This window comes from Amyelois transitella, chromosome 30 (genome assembly GCF_032362555.1).
Source record: "Amyelois transitella isolate CPQ chromosome 30, ilAmyTran1.1, whole genome shotgun sequence".
Classification (NCBI taxonomy): domain Eukaryota; kingdom Metazoa; phylum Arthropoda; class Insecta; order Lepidoptera; family Pyralidae; genus Amyelois; species Amyelois transitella.
This window is the reverse complement of record NC_083533.1, coordinates 1,778,307-1,796,913: the sequence shown is the minus strand read 5'-3', so window position 1 is coordinate 1,796,913 and position 18,607 is coordinate 1,778,307. Positions and strand designations below refer to the sequence as shown.

General features: G+C 35.4%; 2 protein-coding genes across 2 annotated transcripts in view; both read right to left on the bottom strand.

Moving 5' to 3' along the window:
* Positions 1-3,092: 3,092 nt before the first annotated feature.
* On the bottom strand, positions 3,093-10,428 carry LOC106142080 (uncharacterized). Its single transcript, XM_060952854.1, has 14 exons — positions 10,358-10,428; positions 10,100-10,185; positions 8,874-8,969; positions 8,278-8,399; positions 6,880-6,952; positions 6,429-6,465; positions 6,037-6,115; positions 5,441-5,501; positions 5,129-5,171; positions 4,912-4,987; positions 4,367-4,422; positions 3,635-3,698; positions 3,499-3,554; positions 3,093-3,163 (listed from the first exon to the last, which is right to left on the bottom strand). The coding sequence occupies exons 1-14, from the start codon at positions 10,425-10,427 to the stop codon at positions 3,093-3,095; spliced, it is 990 nt and encodes a 329-aa protein (XP_060808837.1). The 5' UTR covers position 10,428.
* Positions 10,429-14,351: 3,923 nt separating this feature from the next.
* The window catches only part of LOC132903804 (Krueppel-like factor 3), a 40,961-nt gene continuing 36,705 nt past the window's right edge, over positions 14,352-18,607 (bottom strand). The window contains exons 7-9 of the mRNA XM_060953017.1: positions 18,486-18,563; positions 17,473-17,732; positions 14,352-16,407 (exon numbers count right to left, since the gene is read on the bottom strand). Coding sequence (XP_060809000.1) covers positions 16,235-16,407; positions 17,473-17,732; positions 18,486-18,563 — 511 coding nt within the window. The 3' untranslated portion in view covers positions 14,352-16,234. The remainder of the gene's footprint in view (positions 16,408-17,472; positions 17,733-18,485; positions 18,564-18,607) is intronic.

Sequence of the window (18,607 nt, the reverse complement as noted above, 5' to 3'; positions counted from 1 at the left end):
ATGCGTTATCTATTGAACCAATCTTGTCGAAATTGACGAGTTGCGTATATAAGTACGTAGGTATAATAGGAGTCTGGAGAAGGACATTTATACCTACATGCCTTTCATCCCGGTAAAACTACAGTTACCGTGTTATTTGCAAAAAACCTGTATTCTTTTGTTGGTGGTGTTAAATTCGCGCGTGTACGTGGCGCTAAATTAGCTCGGGCTTAGCTAGTTTTGAAATTATTACCATACGGAAAGAAATTATACACCAAGGCTTAGTTTTTTTTATAATTATCACTGAACGAAACCAACCTTATAACTCCTGACACCTTAGACACCATGTGGGGCCTGTAAAATATAAAATGTTGATACGCCTACATTCTCCTTCGGCTTTTACTGTACCAGAGTCCCTGAAAGACCTTGCTGGTCTGATTAGCAGAGATCGGAATAGGTAGATTGAAATGGGGTCAATGAACTGAAACGTATATATTAATATGGTCTTGGACATGCCTCCGGGATTTGTAAATTATAAGGATTTTTTCCGGAATTTTTACAAGTGGGATGAAGAATATATTAGTGGTAGCTGTTTTCCCCCGACTTCGTTCACGTAAATTGTAGTCCTATGTTACCCGCGGACAATGTAGTTTACAGTGTAAGTACTGAAATGGAATCCCGGAAAAGAGGCTTATCCATGTTATGCTATCTATGGTAATTCATGATGCAAGTACATAAAATCAATCTACCTATTCCGATCTGTGCTGATAAGCGAACAAAAAACATAGTCGTGTGCCAACTGTTTAACTTCCCGAGCAGATTCTAAGTTATGGGGATAGCCGACTTGGGATTCCTCTTTTAGGCGATGGGCTAGCAACCTGTCACTATTTGAATCTCAATTCCATTATAAAGCCATACAGAAGAACGTGGCCTTTCGGTATCTTCAAGACTGTTCGCTCTTTCTACACGTGATATAGACATTATAATATGTATATATACATACATACATACATAAAATCACGCCTTTTTCCCGGAGGGGTAGGCAGAGACTACGTCTTTCCACTTACCACGATCTCTGCATACTTCCTTCGCTTTATCCACATGTATATATCTAGCTTTACAATCGCTCCGTTTAAAAACCTGAATCGCCCAGTCCAGGATAGGCAGTCAAGGGCGTACCCCGGGCTCCTCCCTTCGTGAGGATGTTACCGGGTCTATAGCCAGGAGGAAGACGATTATAATAGATAGTTTTACCGTTAAATTTGAAATATTACCAGCCCATACGATATGGAATTTTCCTCCTATTTATTGTTGAATATAACCTTCTTATGCCACGGCCTGAAATTAAAAAAAATATATATTAGTTTGACAGTTCGTTATGTCACTAAGGCACAGAATAATATAGTATACATTGACCCGTGTAAAATTAAGTAACAGGTTATGGAACAGTGTAATAATTATAAAGGGAATGTTGTGATGTGAAAGAAGATATATGAACAGGAATAGAAAAGTTAATATTTACTTACGTTGGTGACCAATCGCCTCTTTATGGAACAACGTCTTCAATTTATCGACTATCAAGCTGAAAGAAGAACATTTTATTACAAAACCATAGTAGGTAAGTATATTGTGAAAGTTTATTTCATATCAATCCTTTCACTTCCTTTCTCTGGAGAGATATTCACTTACAATAGTAAACTCACGTAGATACACTTTTTTATAAGTTTGCCCGCGTTGAAGTCCCAAATGTTTGTTATGGCGCGAAAATATTTGTGCCTAACAGCCTATCAGAGCCTGCCATTTGAACGCGCGAACTGATACTGTCTGCTATTAAGAGCGAGATGGCAGGAGACATTTTGTTTTTGGCTTTTAAGTTTAATGCCCTTGTAATAAGGTTGCTATTTAAATGAGTTTATATTCGGTCTGATTCGGCGGTAGGTAGCGCTATAGGCTATTACACTCTTTTTTGAAAACTGTTTTAAATCAATCCTGAGACTGTGTTATACCTATGGAATTTTTATTAAAATTTTTTGAAGCCGAAAAGTGCTCTAAAAACGATTTATTATTTATGATTTTGTATTTTCGCGCGAAAACGCCATCCGCCATGCTGTTTTGACTCGTGACGTCATACTTTTAGTAAACAATACGGCTCTACGTAAGACTAAAGTAAAAAGATTTTTGTAATAATGAATTACAATACATATTGTTGGTGTCTTGTTCCTGAATGCAAGAATACAAGTATAAAAACACCAGAAAAATTGTGGATTCCACTGCCAAGTGATATTAAAATGAGAAACACTTGGTTGAAATTAGCAAGAAGAGATCCAAAGGCATTGTCTACAAAATCAAGATTGTATTTCTTTGAAGACCACTTTGATGTAAGTTAGCAGCATTCATTGTAAATAGTAAAGTAACCACAAGTCATGTTAATATAACACCAACAACCTTTGAGTACTTTTAGGTTATGTTATGAACCTATGATGCGAGTTGATTTCATATTATATACTTATTTCATGTTTTAGCTCGAAAACGATATGAAGAATTATACAGAATATAAGATAATGGGTTCTGTTAAACAAATTCGGATGAAACCAAACTGCATACCATCTAGATTTGATTGCCAAGCGGACAGAAACACAAGTGAACCATCAACGTATTAATCCTGGGTAGATTTATATTGTCTGCTTTCACAAAACCGTCTTCCATGATTCTATTAAATTATTAAAGAGTAAAAACCCAAAAACGTGATAGAAATTTTAAAATTTCAAAATAAACAGAGCCTGACATCATCAATATGTTTTCGATTCGATATTTGTTTACTAAAAGTATGACGTCACGTCAGTACCCAACATGGCGGATAGCGTTTTCGACTTTTGAAGAACAGATTAAAAAAGAGGATTTTTTAAATTGAATTATAAAATCCATATTGCACTTTTATGAATAATGATCGATGTTTTTCTTTTATTTTTTACAAAATCTATAAGATACGTGCATTTTTATATTTTTTTTTACATGGTGTAAAATAGCCTATTCTGCGCCGACGAATATTATCGAGGCGCTTATAAAAGTATTCGTATGTATCTCAGACAGATTCAAAGTTAAAATATAAGTACTCACTTCTTATCATCTTCACTGTTCATCATCACATCGATGATCGAACTTCTCCTCAGAATGTTTCTTTTAACTGTGAAAAGTGAATTTGTTATAAGTTCTTTAAGAATTATGTATACACAAACTATACCAGCTGGGATAACATAGGCTACTTTTCTTTGTGGAATTTTCAACGGGCATGATGACACGTACAATAGCTATTGGTACTAGTTTATAGAACGAAGATTCGTATAATTTGGATAATTGTTTTTTGGTCATAAAGAATTGGGTCGTTTTTAATGAAATTTAGCACGGTCTTTAACAGATCTTCACGATAAACACAGACTACTTTAATTTTTGGAATTCCCACAAGAATAAACAGTCAATAACACAGAAAACTTGATAATAGGTAGATAAGATAATACTTACAACATCTTATGGGAATTTTCAAAAAACTTCCAACACGCATATCTTTCAACCCCGTTCTGAAAAAATATTATATTATTATGAACAGTACAATGTATCGTTAGGATTAAAGAAAATTTAGAAGATTAGAAGGGATTACCCTCTCTCAGAATCTTCTCCACAAGAAGACTGGACTCTCCACTCGTTGCTATCCCCGGAGACATCTGAAATCAGTTCATCATCACTACTATATGTATATGGCGTAGCGGGACTGATGATTCAGGCTCGCCACAAAGGGAAGATCTTCCGCCGAACTAGTATTAACGCGTCACTATTTGAATCTCAATTCCATCATACAGCTAAACTTGGCCTTTCAGTCTTGGCGAGACTATTGGTTGTGTCTACCCCGTGAGGGATAAAGACTTGTATGTCTGTATGTATGTGTAATGATCATGAGCTGACCCCGAGTTACCTAGAGAGTACGCAACCAGGCCAAACGCCAGCCCAGCATGGAAAGAACGACGCCATTTTTAACGCGCGATAAACTATCACTGTTTTGCTTTTTTAAACGGCCTCTGTGGCGCAGCGGTAGTGCGCTTGTCTGTGACGCCGGAGGTCCCGGGTTCGAATCCCGTCCAGGGCATGATGAGAAAAGAACTTTTTCTGATTGGCCTGGGTCTTGGATTTTTATCTATATAAGTATTTATTATAAAATATAGTATCGTTGCGTTAGTATCTCGTAACACAAGTCTCGAACTTACTTCGAGGCTAACTCAATATGTGTAATTTGTCCTGTATACATAAACCTCGTGAAGCGAGTCAGCGATAGTTTTTGCTATGCAAAGGAGATAGCAGATGGAAGATCGGTGTCATGTAAAATAACGCAACTTACCCGATTCACGATTCAGGCACGACGGGTGGGGAGATAGCTCCTTCTGTAATTGGTTCCTGGAAGTACAATATTTAAAAATCTCTCAAGGTTCATAGGTATATATATAAAAAAGTGGCCAGTCACTGATTAATTTGATGATATCAACCAAACAGCTGGGTTTAGAGCAAAATTAAGCAATAATGCGGATATTATTGAATAATAGAGGTATTTAACGCACACGTAACGTACTTACAATACTAAAATACAATACAAATTATCTTTATTGTCCAAAAAAAAAATACATGTGTAGTAAAAACATACATGAAGAATAGTTGAGCAAAGGCGAACTTATCGCTGAGCAATAAAATAAACGTACCTTTATTTTATCCCGGACAGTCGCTCGGTGACCGCGGATCATTGTAATATGATTCGAACCGAGATAAAATAAAGGCACGTTACGTGCGCGTTTAGTACCTGTATTATTTATAAATGATATATTATTATATTGTATATTATACAACGTGAAAATTTAAAATAAATTATAAGTAGAATAAGTTTTAACTCACAGTGATCTTATAATGACTGGCATTTCAGATTTTTTCTTTAGCACCATACTAGCTATTTCTGTCGACTCTCCCAATTCTGAAAAATTATTGGCTAAGTTAACTTCTTCTGACCTTCAATTTTAATTTATAAATATCAAATACTACTTCTTATTTAGCTAAATATATCAATATACATAACAAAAAACGGGCACAATTAAAGTAATAATAACGAAATAACCTGCTATTCTCCAGTCACTGCATTTATCTCGAGATATGGGAATCTGTGGAAATACATTTTTTTTGTTTAAATAAACTAAATGCCAAAATATACATAAGTATATTATTTTTCTAGAAAAAAAAAAAACAAAGTAGACTATGTTACTCCTATAGAGTTATTTCTTTTGCCTGCTTCTGTGCAAATATAAAAAATAAGCGAGTGCTTTATTTTATTTTATTCATTACAAACAAAAATACAAAACATTTTCTCTTTATAACATTAGTATGGATAAAAAGCAGAAAGTTAACAAAATTAAGTAACTCTTCTACTTACAGGCTTGCTATCGCTTCTATTGCGCTTGCGTTTCTCCCGCGTGGGTGAAGCCGACTTGTACCTTAGACAAATCAAATCAATATACTTGATACGCTCGCTCGCTCGAAACATTATGCAAGCGGGCGAGCGTATCAAATGAGCGAAGCAAGCATACGATGTACCTATATCGATGATTACTTGTACCTATTTTAATCTTTGTAATTGTATTTGTATTGTAATGCGAAATAAGATGTAGTTACAGGAATAGAAAAGGGTATGTTAAAATGGTTTGGTCATGTGGAGAGGACGAATGAAAGCAGGTTGACTAAACAGATATACAAGGAGAGTGTGGAGGGAAAGGTCGAAGTGGGAAGACCTAGACGAACGTATCTTGATCAAATTAAGGACGTCCTGGTAAAGGGTCAAGTCTAGAGTACCCGAAACCGCCGAGCTTGCATGAAGAGAGTTATGAATGTGGATGAAGCGAAGGAAGTATGTAGAGATTGTAGCAAGTGGAATGAGGTAGTATCTGCTTACCCCTCCGGGAAAGGGGCGTGGTTTTATGTATGTATGTAATTATATTACATAAAAAGAATTGAAATATTAAGGAGTCCTACCTCTTCTCACGATTTTCAACCACTGGACATTTCATCTGGCGAAGAAGATCCTGGGTGACTTCCGTAGTTACACCAATCTCTTAAATATAAAAATTATAAATATACTTAAATCTTTGAGTGTACCTATAAATAATTATATGTTGTCATATAACATTATATAACATTAAATGAAACGAAATACCTAACCAAAATAAAAAGACGATACACATTTAACACCATTTTGAAAATATGTAGGTAAACTTTTTAACGACTGTACCTTCTTTTTTTAACTTCATACTTACTTTATTTTCTTTACCTATAATCTATTTCTGTCATAATAAACGAATAAATTATGCAATATACATATATAATATTAATACAAAGTAACATTGTATATAAGACTTAGCACTTACCTACACTATCTTTTTTGAGGCGATCCCAAGCATCGTTCTGCAAATATTATACACATTTACAACATACAGAAAAAGACGGGCATGTTTGGGACCAAGTGTAAAATTTCTGTAGCTAACGATTTGTTTTAAAAAATAAAAGAAAACAATTTATTAATTACCTACATAGATATATTTATTTAATATTTTTGGTTTTACAGTAAGGTATATTATGCAAGTACAAAATTTTTTTGATAAAATCTTTGATAATAATGCCGTGTGGTTGCCGGAACAATAGAAAAAAGAATAGGACTACTCCATCTCTAACCCATGAATGTCGTAAAAGGCGACTCAATTCTAACATTAAGCCAAACAGCTGAACGTGACCAATCAGTCTTTTTAAGACTGTTGGCCCTGTTCACACCACAAGGGATATATGTTTGTATGTATAATAATAAAAGCAATAAGTACCCACCTCAACCACTGGTTCTTCGTAAATTCGTTTCCCAACTTGCAACGCCAATTCAGTGGTGATTTCTAGTTTTTTACTAGAACAAAACAAAAAGAAAATCACACGACGCAATTATATCACCTGAAAAATTGCTTTATATTTTATTACAAATAAAATATATGTATTTATTTAACTTTAGCAGTTAGTTCTTTTTCATATGTCCAATATCTTAGTTTCACACCCAATATATTCTCAAATCTACTTGAACCTTGGCCCTTTTTGACTCAGAGAAAAACGCTAGCAGGTTCACTAACCTGTCATCAAATGTGTCACTAAATAATGCACCTCCAATATATTCTCAAATTTACTTGAACCTTGGCCCATTTTGACTCAGAGAAAAACGTTAAGAGGTTCACTAACCTGTCATCAAATGTGCCACTAAATAATGCACCCCCAATATATTATCAAATCTACTTGAACCTTGGCATTTTTGTCTCAGTGAAAAACGCTAAGAGGTTCACTAACCTGTCATCAAATGTGTCACTAAATAATGCACCCCAATATATTATCAAATTTACTTGAATGTGTGGTTCCCGGCACCAATACAAAAAAGAATAGGACCACTCCATCTGTTTCCCATGGATGTCGTAAAAGGCGACTAAGGGATAGGCTTACAAACTTGAGATTCTTTTTTTAGGCGATAGGCTAGCAACTTGTCACTATTCGAATCTCAATTCTATCTTAAAGCCAAATAGCTGAACGTGGCCTATCAGTCCGCTCAGGACTGTTGGCTCTGTCTACCCCGCAAGGGATATAGACGTGATTATATGTATGTATGTATGCTACTTGAATCTTGGGGTTTTTTGACTCAGAGAAAAACGCTAAGAGGTTCACTAACCTGTCATCAAATGTGTCACTTAATAATGCACCCCCAATATATTATCAAATCTACTTGAATCTTGGCGTTTTTTGACTCAGAGAAAAACGCTAAGAGGTTCACTAACCTGTCATCAAATGTGCCACTAAATAATGCACCCCCAATATAATATCAAATCTACTTGAACCTTGGCGTTTTTTGACTCAGAGAAAAACGCTAAGAGGTTCACTAACCTGTCAATGTCATCAAATGTGTTACTAAACAATGCACCCCCAATATATTATCAAATCTACTTGAACCATGGCATTTTTGACTCAGAGAAAAACGTTAAAAGGTTCACTAACCTGTCATCAAATGTGTCACTAAATAATGCATCCCCAATATATTATCATATATGTGCTTTTTTGACTCAGAGAAAAACGTTAAGAGGATCACTAACCTGTCATCAAATGTGTCACTAAATAATGCACCTCCAATATATTCTCAAATTTACTTGAACCTTGGCCCTTTTTGACTCAGAGAAAAACGCTAAGAGGTTCACTAACCTGTCATCAAATGTGTCCAAATCGGCCATGCGTCCACTGCTGCGGCTGACAGAGGCAGCTAGGTGTGCCAACTCGATGACGCCCGTCGGAATTGGGTTCTTAGCACGTGGTCCGGTTTTAGCCTTAAAATTTGATAAAAAAAATGTATCATGTCTTCATCCCTAGGTAGGAAAGGCAAACAGTCTCGAATTAAGAGGCCACATTAAGCCATAATTGAGATTCAAATAGTGACAGGTTGCTAGCTAGCTAGCAATCTTCGCGTTAAGACAAACTGGAACAAAGGGAAGATCTTCCGCCAGGCTAGGTGTTATGCCTGGGGAACCGCGGCTCCGACGATGTTATGTCGGAGGTTGTATATATAGCTCCAGTCCATGAAATCTCTGAAATCGCGATTTAGATTCTTCGCTGCTATTGGTTGAGCGCGTCAATTTCTTCGCGATGATTGACAGTAGTTGTTTGATTGGATGTTGTGACGAGTGGCGTAGGGATGTCGCCACACCAGCATAAACGCTTGCACTAAGTGAATGGGCCTATTCCCAAAATGCCGGGAACCACACGGCAATTATAATGATGCTATGATTAAATTGGATACATACTGGTGAACGCGACCGCCTCCTAGACTTGGACTTGGACCGTGATCTCCCGCGTCTCGCCTTGTCTCCGCTTTTGGTGTTGCGAGCCGTGGAGCATCCCTAGATGTAAAAAAAAAATTATATTTGCCATTTTTACAAATCAAATCAATATAGTTGATACGCTCGCTCGCTTGAAATGTTATGCAAACGAGCGAGCGTATCAAATGAGGGAAGCAAGCAAACGATGTACCTATATCGATGATTACTTGTACCTATTTTAATCTTTGTAATTGTATTTGTATTGTGATGTGAAATAAGATGTAGTTACAGGAATAGAAAAGGGTATGTTAAGATGGTTCGGTCATGTGGAGAGGATGAATGAAAGCAGGTTGACTAAGCAGATATACAAGGAGAGTGTGGAGGGAACGGACGGAGTGGGAAGGCCAAGACGAACGTATCTTGATCAAATTAAGGACGTCCTGGCAAAACGTCAGGTCAAGAGTAGGTGCGGCCCCGGTTTCACGAGCACGAGGTATGACCCCGTGCTGGTTTCCCCGCTAGTACGCCATTACGTACAATACACTTCCATCCTGGAGCATAGGATCTGCTCTTGCGACTCCACTCTGGCCGGCCGACTAAGGCAAGCCAGAGGCGGGGAAAGTGTCACTGTGTGTATGTGTGTGTATGGCGCATGTCTGTATGTTCCCCAGGAGGTAGGGTCCGTGGTGTCGCCACTCACCAACGGCTTCGGCACAAGCCGCCCCGCGGAGACTGACTGCACTGGGATTCCTTCCCAGTGAAGTCAGTCTCCGCGAAGGAGACCCTACCACAGAGGGCGATAGGGTCGTCGCGTCCCTACGCCTAAATAATTATAAATTAATAATAATTTCTTATTTTTCTCTTTCAAATGTTACCATGTTAAAACATTGAGGTATACATGGTACCTACGAAGATTTTTAACTAATTTTTTAACTAATTATGAGAGACTGGTGTCTGAACTAAGCAGCGCTTGTATCTCTGCTCATATATACATTCATATAATCACGTCCATATCCCTTCCGGGGTAGAGAGAGCCAACAGTTTCTAAAATACTGATAGACCACGTTCAGCTGTATGGCTTGATAGAATTGAGATTCAAATAGTGACAGGTTGCTAGCCCATCGCCTAAAAGAAGAATCCCAAGTTTATAAGCCTATCCCTTAGTCTTCTCTTACTACATCCACGGGCTTTTAGGCATAAAAAATACAAACCTGGAAGATTCGTTGTGCGCAGCTCGAACAAAATATAACGCCTTTAAACACCTCAGCATTATGGAGATCAGTTTCGTCGCACACGTCTGAAAGCAATAAATAAAATTCTTTATAGGATGATTTTCAAAACTTTCGCGTTGCTTTATTCTATTTGTAAATAATACAGGTATTAAACGCGCACGTAACTTACTATATATAATAACTTATAGTATATATAATAACTTACTCGGATATATATAGGTATAATATAATACTTACAGCACTTATGACACTTATTGTGGTAGCTGTAGCCCGCGTGTACTGCGTAACCTTCGGCCTGGGATACCATTTCTTGGCAATGCTGACACACCTCGCAACTAGGACACAATTATTATACACTATCTGGGTATAAAGTACCCGAAACCGCCAAGCTTGTATGAAGAGAGTTATGAATGTGGATGAAGCGAAGGAAGTGTGCAGAGATCGTGGCAAGTGGAAAGAGGTAGTCTCTGCCTACACCTCCGGGAAAGAGGCGTGATTTTATGTATGTATTATACACTATTGTCTGTGACTGCGTCCGCTATAAAGCGAAAAAAAGCTGACCGAATTGAAAGAATGCTGAAGAAATTTGGTGTACCTATTTTGAGTTGGACCAAGTCAAACATTACTGAGAAAACCGCATTCAATTTTGGAGTAATTCGGTATTCTTGTGATGCGAGTACAAACATATTCACAGATAGTCAGTTATGCTGTCATATTTAGATTCTCATATCGATTTTTTGACAATATATTTCGAGTACATACATACATCGGTCAATTGCAATTTATAATTTACATATGGATGAAAAATACTTTAATTTCTTAAAACTGTGTAAATTTCTATGCAATAATGAAATTACAAACAAACAAACAAAAACCGTGCCGTGTGGTTCCCGGCACTATTACAAAAAAGAATAGGACCACTCCATCGCTTTCCCATGGATGTCGTAAAAGGCGACTAAGGGATAGGCTTATAAACTTAGGATTCCTCTTTTAGGCGATGGGCTAGCAAGCTGTCACTATTTGAATCTCGGTTCTATCATTAAGCCAAATAGCTGAACGTGGCCATTCAGTCTTTTCAAGACTGTTGGCTCTGTCTTCCCCGCAAGGGATATAGACGTGACCATATGTATGTATGTATGTATGCAAACAAAAACCTATTTTCACGAAATTGGACGTTGTTATTTAAAAAGAAGAGATTATTTTGACCGTCGGTTAATGATATAGGAAGTGAGCCCGTTGCAAGCTGCACTGATAGAAGATAGAGTACATACAAACATATAATAACGTCTTTATCCCTTACGGGGCAGACGGAGCAAACGTTTAGAAATACTGTAAGGCCACGTTCAGCTGTATGGCTTAATTATAGAATTGAGGATCAAAAAAAACAAATGATATGAGAAAACATCGTGAGGATACATTTAGATAACTGGATGAGGAACAATGATCTCTAGGGTTAGTTTCTCCTGCCAAGGTAGCGAAGGTCAGAGGGTAGTCGTTTGGTGTAAAAACCTGACTTACATGGAGTTGTAGATGATCATGATCATTCGGTGACCTTGGGCTCATTTCAGAGATCTGAGGATTCATCCGCGGGGCAAAAAACATAGAAGGGGGGAAAATTATCGTAAATAATAATTTCGATACCAAAAATATAAGTGATGAGGAAGAAACATATACTATACTTACGTCATTTTAGGCTTATGGTATTTTTTTTATATTTTTCACATTTTTTTTTCTGAAAATTTACATGACTATAAATCCAATGACGTTGCAGTGAGTGACAGAAGTCAATTTTCTGTGTGATTTTCTTTTTCTTGCATTTTTTTTTTGCAGTCCACCGACCAGCAATTTTTTATTTTTACGTACCTTTTTAAATTACTTTGCATTCATTCATTCATGTTTTTTAATGTAGACAATGCGCATTCGTCCACGATTTAGATTTAAAATATCTATGTTTGTAAATCGACGCACGGTGAAAATGCTGCAGTGTAGTTTGTTCCGCCGCTTCTTCGCCACATGCGCTTCGGAAGTGGTAGTAGTTATAATTAGATTTCAGTGATGTGACGTCAATAAGTGATGCCTTGTGTCCGATTTTGAAAACAAAACTATTCTATTCTATACTAAATTCAGGGACCACGGGTAAAATAATTCCCGCGGTACCTTACAGGGACTATCAATGGGAACATGCGCGAAATGAATTCCTTCGAAAAATATTTAGTAGTATGTATAAGCGGCGGCCTTTCTGTAGCTTCTTGTAAGTAGTTCCTTAAATTCAAACTATGGGAAGCCCGTGGCTTTTCCTGCGTTAAACAAAAATTACCATAATTCCCGTTCCCGCGGTAATTTCGGAAAATCTCCTCTTAGAAAACCCTTAGACCACATAACCTAGGTAGGTTCGTGTAGGTACACGCCATTTTTAAGTCTCTAGACCTAGCGGTTGGGCTTCAACTACATTGATATGTCAGTCAGTCATTCACTTTCTTCTTTTATTTATTTAGATGTTGGCTCAATAAAATTACTGTACAAACGCTATAAGTCACAATAAAAAAAAATTTGCTGAACCCATACATACAATGAAATTGTGACTGACCGATGCCTGTACTTGAAAGATATTGCTAAAATGTATCTTTGTAATAGGCTTGGCTAACAGAAAAAATGAACATTCGATCTTACAAATGTTTTTGTTCTAAGCTTACTGAAATGATAGAACATTGAAATAAAAATAAAACAAAATGTGAAATAAAAGTTTTTATTTTTACAAGAAAAATAAGGTACGAGTGGCAGTAAGTAAAATAATTAAATAAATTTTGTTTAATTAAAAAAAAACTGTGTAACTTACTAACAAATATAAATTTTGATTGAGAAAAGTATCTAATAAAAACATGTCTGATCCGAAAAGAACATATTACAATTACCTGAAAGAAAAGAATAAAAATCCCGACAGAAGTGATAAAGTTACGAGAACGAAACTTACGAGACAGAAATAAAATTATTAAATTAAAAATGTATGTATTCCCCAAATTTCAAGAAATTAACGTGTTACCATCGAAATATTATTTTTTACAGGGGTAATTTTCACTTATTTTCTGGCCATTTTTTTTAATAGAACCTACACTAGATTCGAACATGGTTCTCGTTACATATGGTATAGATACTGTCATTCATCGCTCCTTAAAATATTTCTAACTAATAAGCACGAATCTTGCTATTACATATTGTTACAAATAAGTACACAATAATAGGAGCACCATTGTTTTTGCGAAATATTAAAAAAAAGGTTTTTTTATATTAAATAATTAAATTATTTTCACGTAATCCACAGATATTATTCTTGATAAAGTAAACAGAATCTTAAGCTGGCAAATTATTTATCGACTTAAAATATTGACACTGACAGGAATTAGCATAAAATTTGCCATTTATGACTCGAAATATTATGTGGTCAGAATTTTTCAAATATTAGTTGGATCTAAAAGAATACACCGACGCCTTTCATGTTTACTATAATGTCATACCAAAGAAAAAATACTCCAAATACCTCATTTTACATGGAAATCGAAAAATTATGTAAACAAAGAAATTCTGTGAACAAAGTTCAGTGAAATTATTTCAGTACAAAAATATAGATATTTATAACATAACTTTATATCTAAACTTATTATTATTTTACCATAATATAGGAATATCAAATTTCTTGTTTTACTGGCCGCCAAAATGCTTGACATATCGTAATTATAACTAATTTGATTAGCTTTAAAATATAAATTTTAAATAATAAAATTACATACTTTAACTTTGATTTTTTTTTCTTTATTAAATAAATAAAAAGAAAATAAAATTTCTTTAAGGTTCTGACTTTTTTCTTGCGCATTAAATATCATGCCATACCAAAACAAATATATTATCTTCATATTTATACTAAAATTATCAAAATAAACTTAAATTCATAAAATTATTGCATTTATAATAATTTTCAAGATCAGATTGAGATCAAAACTCACAATAAAGGAAGATATAGTATACCCAATTTGAGATCAAACAGTTTATTCTCTATTTTTTAAAGTTATTTTTTTACATTCGATACAAAAGTATCTTACTAGATAATAAAATATATGCATTTATACAAGATTGAAAATATCTCCTTTCATTAAATTATTTTAATTGACATTAATAAAGTACTTAAATACAACTTAACTATTTTATTCTAAATAATTTCAAAAATACTGGCCTTAATAATAACTCATTTCGATAACTAAAAAATAAAAAATATTTTAAACATCTGAAACAAAACAATAAATCTAATAAAATCCATAAAATTTATAAAAATAGGAAAATATTTTTTTAAAATTCTAGTATTGCCACAAGTGCCCTGTATTATATTGTAAAATTGTGGAACTTTTTGAGCCTTAACTAATTTAAATAACGTAAAATGACAAAATATTTTTCGAAAATATACTTTGTTCTTTTGTGGAAAGTAGCTACTTCAAAACATGAATCTCCTAACTAATGACATTTTCATTCAAAAATGTCACCATAGAGATGTGCTATTAAAGTAATATTTTCTACAAAAACTGTAAAAAGTATAAAAATCTTAATATTACTTACTAAAATATAAAAAAAATGTTTAAAAATATCTAAAATAATAAATGTATCATAATTACTGGCCCTTAAGTTTAATTATAATGCCACACAAATATATTTAATTTCTGCTCTTAAATACAATATTGTTATAATGGAGTCCTTCATTAATGAGAAAACAGATAGCATAAAACCAATACACGAATATTTTTTCAATACGAAACGTTCGAAACGTCAAAATTAAAAATTCTTTCAAAAAAGTTTAATGGAAGAAGGGTTCACACATATTAGGATTCTGTTCTTAAAATAAAGTAGAGCTGTTTTTAATTCTTATTTTGAAAACAGAACACCACAATACATACATTGGAAACGGAAAATATATTTCCAAAAATCACTACTCTTACCCAGTGACAGGCAGAGTTCAAATCCTTCCATTTCCCACGAATCCTGCATATTTCTTTCGCTTCATCTACATTCATCACATCACTCCTCATGCGAGCAGCTCGTCGTTTTAACAGAATATAACATCTTACCATATCATCCTCCATTATAAATTTATTTTATTTATGAGCATCTAATGCCGTCACAGCTTAATACTAAATACTTAGAGAATATTTAGAGAAACATTCTTTACTATAAATATATCGTTGAGCAAATATAACGACATAAGTCATACATCATTTTTAACTTTTTCCTCTGTTAAAAATGACACTAGTTTAAAGTATTTCAAAAGACTGGACGGTTTCGGGCATATTTTAAAGATTTATTTATTCCCTATTAAAGATTTAAATATATTTTCTTGAAAATATAATTTGGTATTTTCAAGTGCACTTTAGAAAATCCAAACGAGAATAATAATATTTTCAAAAAACCATCCAGATTATCAGTGAACACAACACTGTGATTCTAGATCCTACACATATAAGGAAGGATAAACTCATAAAGATTTTTAGGAAAAACATCTAGGAAAGTATGTATTGACTTTGGAGTACCCCAAGGAACAATTCTAGGCCCTATACAGATTATTTAAGTTTAATGTAATTTCTTAATGTTTTAAAGACTTTCGACTTTGAGAGGTTCATTTCTAGGGCCAATTATGCCACTATAAGATCGTTTGAGACTGACCCATAAGAGTCCGTTGTGAAACTATATAGTAAAAATTTTGTTGCTAACCAAACAATTATTTCAATTTGTGTCTTTAAAATACAGAGTTGGTGATTTAAGTTCGATGTTTATTTTACTGCCTCCTCATAAATAATCCGAGATGATATGACCTGGCGAAACAAAGTCGACATAGCGACCGCGTAAAGGGTCTGGAGTTCCTCAAGGATGCATTCTTGGTTCTATAGATTTTCATAACTTCTTTAAAATCATCTTGATCCTATTTTAATGTCTCCTCATATGTAATCCGAGATGATCTGACCTTGCGGAGTAGCGTCGACACAGTGGACATTTAGAGGGTCTGGAGTTCCTCAAGGTTGCACTCTTGACCCTACCTACATAGATTACTATATTTTTTTATTCATCTTGTTACTATTTTTAATGTCTCCTCATATGTAATCCGAGATGATCTGACCTTGCGAAGCAGCGTCGACACAGTGGACAAGTAAAGGGTCTATGGCCGGTGTGCTTGCGAGTGTGGCGAGTCAGCTCGTCCGAGCGAGCGAAACGCCACGAGCAACCTGCCCAGGCGCATGAGTACGGCTTTTCCCCTGTTGGGACAAATTTACTTTATAAGCCAAGAATAAGTTAAACTGATATTATAAATGCAAAAGTAAGTAAAGTTTATTTGTATGTCACCTCTTAACGGGCTCTCTACTTAATTAATCTTCTTGAAATATCACGTTTATGTAATTAAGAGTCTAAGAGAAGGACATGGGTACTTTCATCCCGGTAAAAAACTATAGTTCCCCGTGGGATTTGCGAAAAACCTGTATTTATTTAATAGAAAAAAATATTGCACAAAAAATGTAAAAAAGGCGGACATTAATGGCATTTGAAATTTGTCTACCACCTGACCAAACAGAAAAACTATAAGTCGGTGTTGCAATAATATACAATATTAGTTGGGATGGAATTACGTAGTCCCCATTATTAGAATAGAATAGATTTAATTTCAAAATTGGAAACAAGGTATCACTTATTCGTCGGCCTCTGTGGCGCAGCGGTAGTACGATTGTCTGTAACACCAGAGGTCCCGGGTTCGAATCCCGGACAGGGCATGATGAGAAAATAACTTTTTCTGATTGGCCTGGATCTTCGATGTTTATCTATATTTAAGTATTTATTATAAAATATAGTATCGTCGAGTTAGTATCTCATAACACAAGTCTTGAACTTACTTCGGGGCTAACTCAATCTGTTTAATTTATCCCGTATATATTTATTTACTTATTGACGTCACATCACCTAAATCTAATTAGAACTACAACTGTATTACGAATAAAATCACTACTTACCTTACTTGTGCCGTGTGGTTCCCGGCAGTGCCGTGTGGTTCCCGGCAGTGCCGTGTGGTTCCCAGCACCAATACAAAAAATAATAGGACCACTCCATCTCTTTCCCATGGATGTCGTGAAAGGCGACTAAGGATTCGACTTACAAACTTGGGATTCTTTTTTAGGCGATGGGCTAGCAACCTGTCACTATTTGAATCCCAATTCTATCATTAAGCCAAATAGCTGAACGTGGCCATTCAGTCTTTTCAAGACTGTTGGCTCTGTCTACCCCGCAAGGGATATAGACGTGACCATATGTATGTATGTATCACAACTTACCAGTGTGTGTCCTCTTATGCGCTTTCAGATGGGAACTCTTGGTGTAAACTTTCATGCAACCGGCCACATCACACTTGTGAAGCCTCCTCTGGCTCTCCTCCTTGCATTTCCTCGGCACTTGTCCTATGGAGCCGGTCAGCGCGTTCTGTAACGCCGTGTTCAAAAGGAAGTTCTTGATTTCCTCCGGCTTCGGGATCGGGTACGGTAGCGGTGGGTATTTCGGCTCGATCGGCTGTGGTGGGGGTTCAGTCGGTTTTACTCTGCAAAAAAGGAGATTAAATAAATAATAATAAATATAAATCGGCCTCTGTGGCGCAGCGGTAGTACGCTTGTCTGTGACACCGGAGGTCGCGGGTTCGAATCCTGGCCAGGGCATGATGAGAAAAGAACTTTTTCTGATTGGCCTGGGTCTTGGATGTTTATCTATATAAGTATTTATTATAAAATATAGTATCGTTGAGTTAGTATCTCGTAACACAAGTGTCGAACTTACTTCGAGGCTAACTCAATCAGTGTAATTTGTCCTGTATATACTTATATTTATTTATAAATAAATAACGTTTATTTGCTCTTCACAAAAATGTTCTTACTAACTAGTTAACAATAATGTGTTTAATCAATAAATGACATTGAAGTCCTGCGAAGGGCTTAGTTCCTGAATAAGGTCCTGATTGAAATATTAATGTTTATGTCATTCAAGAGTACAGTAAACAGAAGGGAAGAAAGAAGAACCTATTAAGGGGTCGTGACAAGTGAAATGATGTTAGTCTCTGCGTAATTCAGAGGCGTGATTAATAATCTTCTTCTCCTTAGCATTAGACAAAATCGCGCAATGGACCTATCGAGAGTGAATCAACTGACATTTAATCAGATCAAATACGCCTAAAAGGGTAACATCGACTGTATGCACGCGCAAACATAGTCAGCTTAAAAAAAAAACAAAAAAATTATATATTAAAAAAAAGAAAAATTTTTAAAATGTAAAAAAAAACTTAAAAAAAAATAAGACTTACTTATGACAGTGTTGTTTGGGTTTCCTCGCGCTGCGGAGGTCGGGGCCCACCTTGATCTTCGGCACCTGGTGGCTGGCTCTGAAATCCCCAAAATGTCAATTATTACATTATTTTTTTATGAG

What these genes read in the sequence shown, in the direction of transcription:
- LOC106142080 (XM_060952854.1), bottom strand. Translation starts at nt 10,427, where the DNA reads ATGGTATCCCAGGCCGAAGGTTACGCAGTACACGCGGGCTACAGCTAC. An exon ending in CCTCAAAAAAGATAGTGTAG is followed by an intron (nt 6,116 to 6,428) that starts GTAAGTGCTAAG and finishes TTTATATTTAAG; the next exon opens with AGATTGGTGTAACTACGGAA. An exon ending in GTTGAAAATCGTGAGAAGAG is followed by an intron (nt 5,502 to 6,036) that starts GTAGGACTCCTT and finishes GATTTGTCTAAG; the next exon opens with GTACAAGTCGGCTTCACCCA.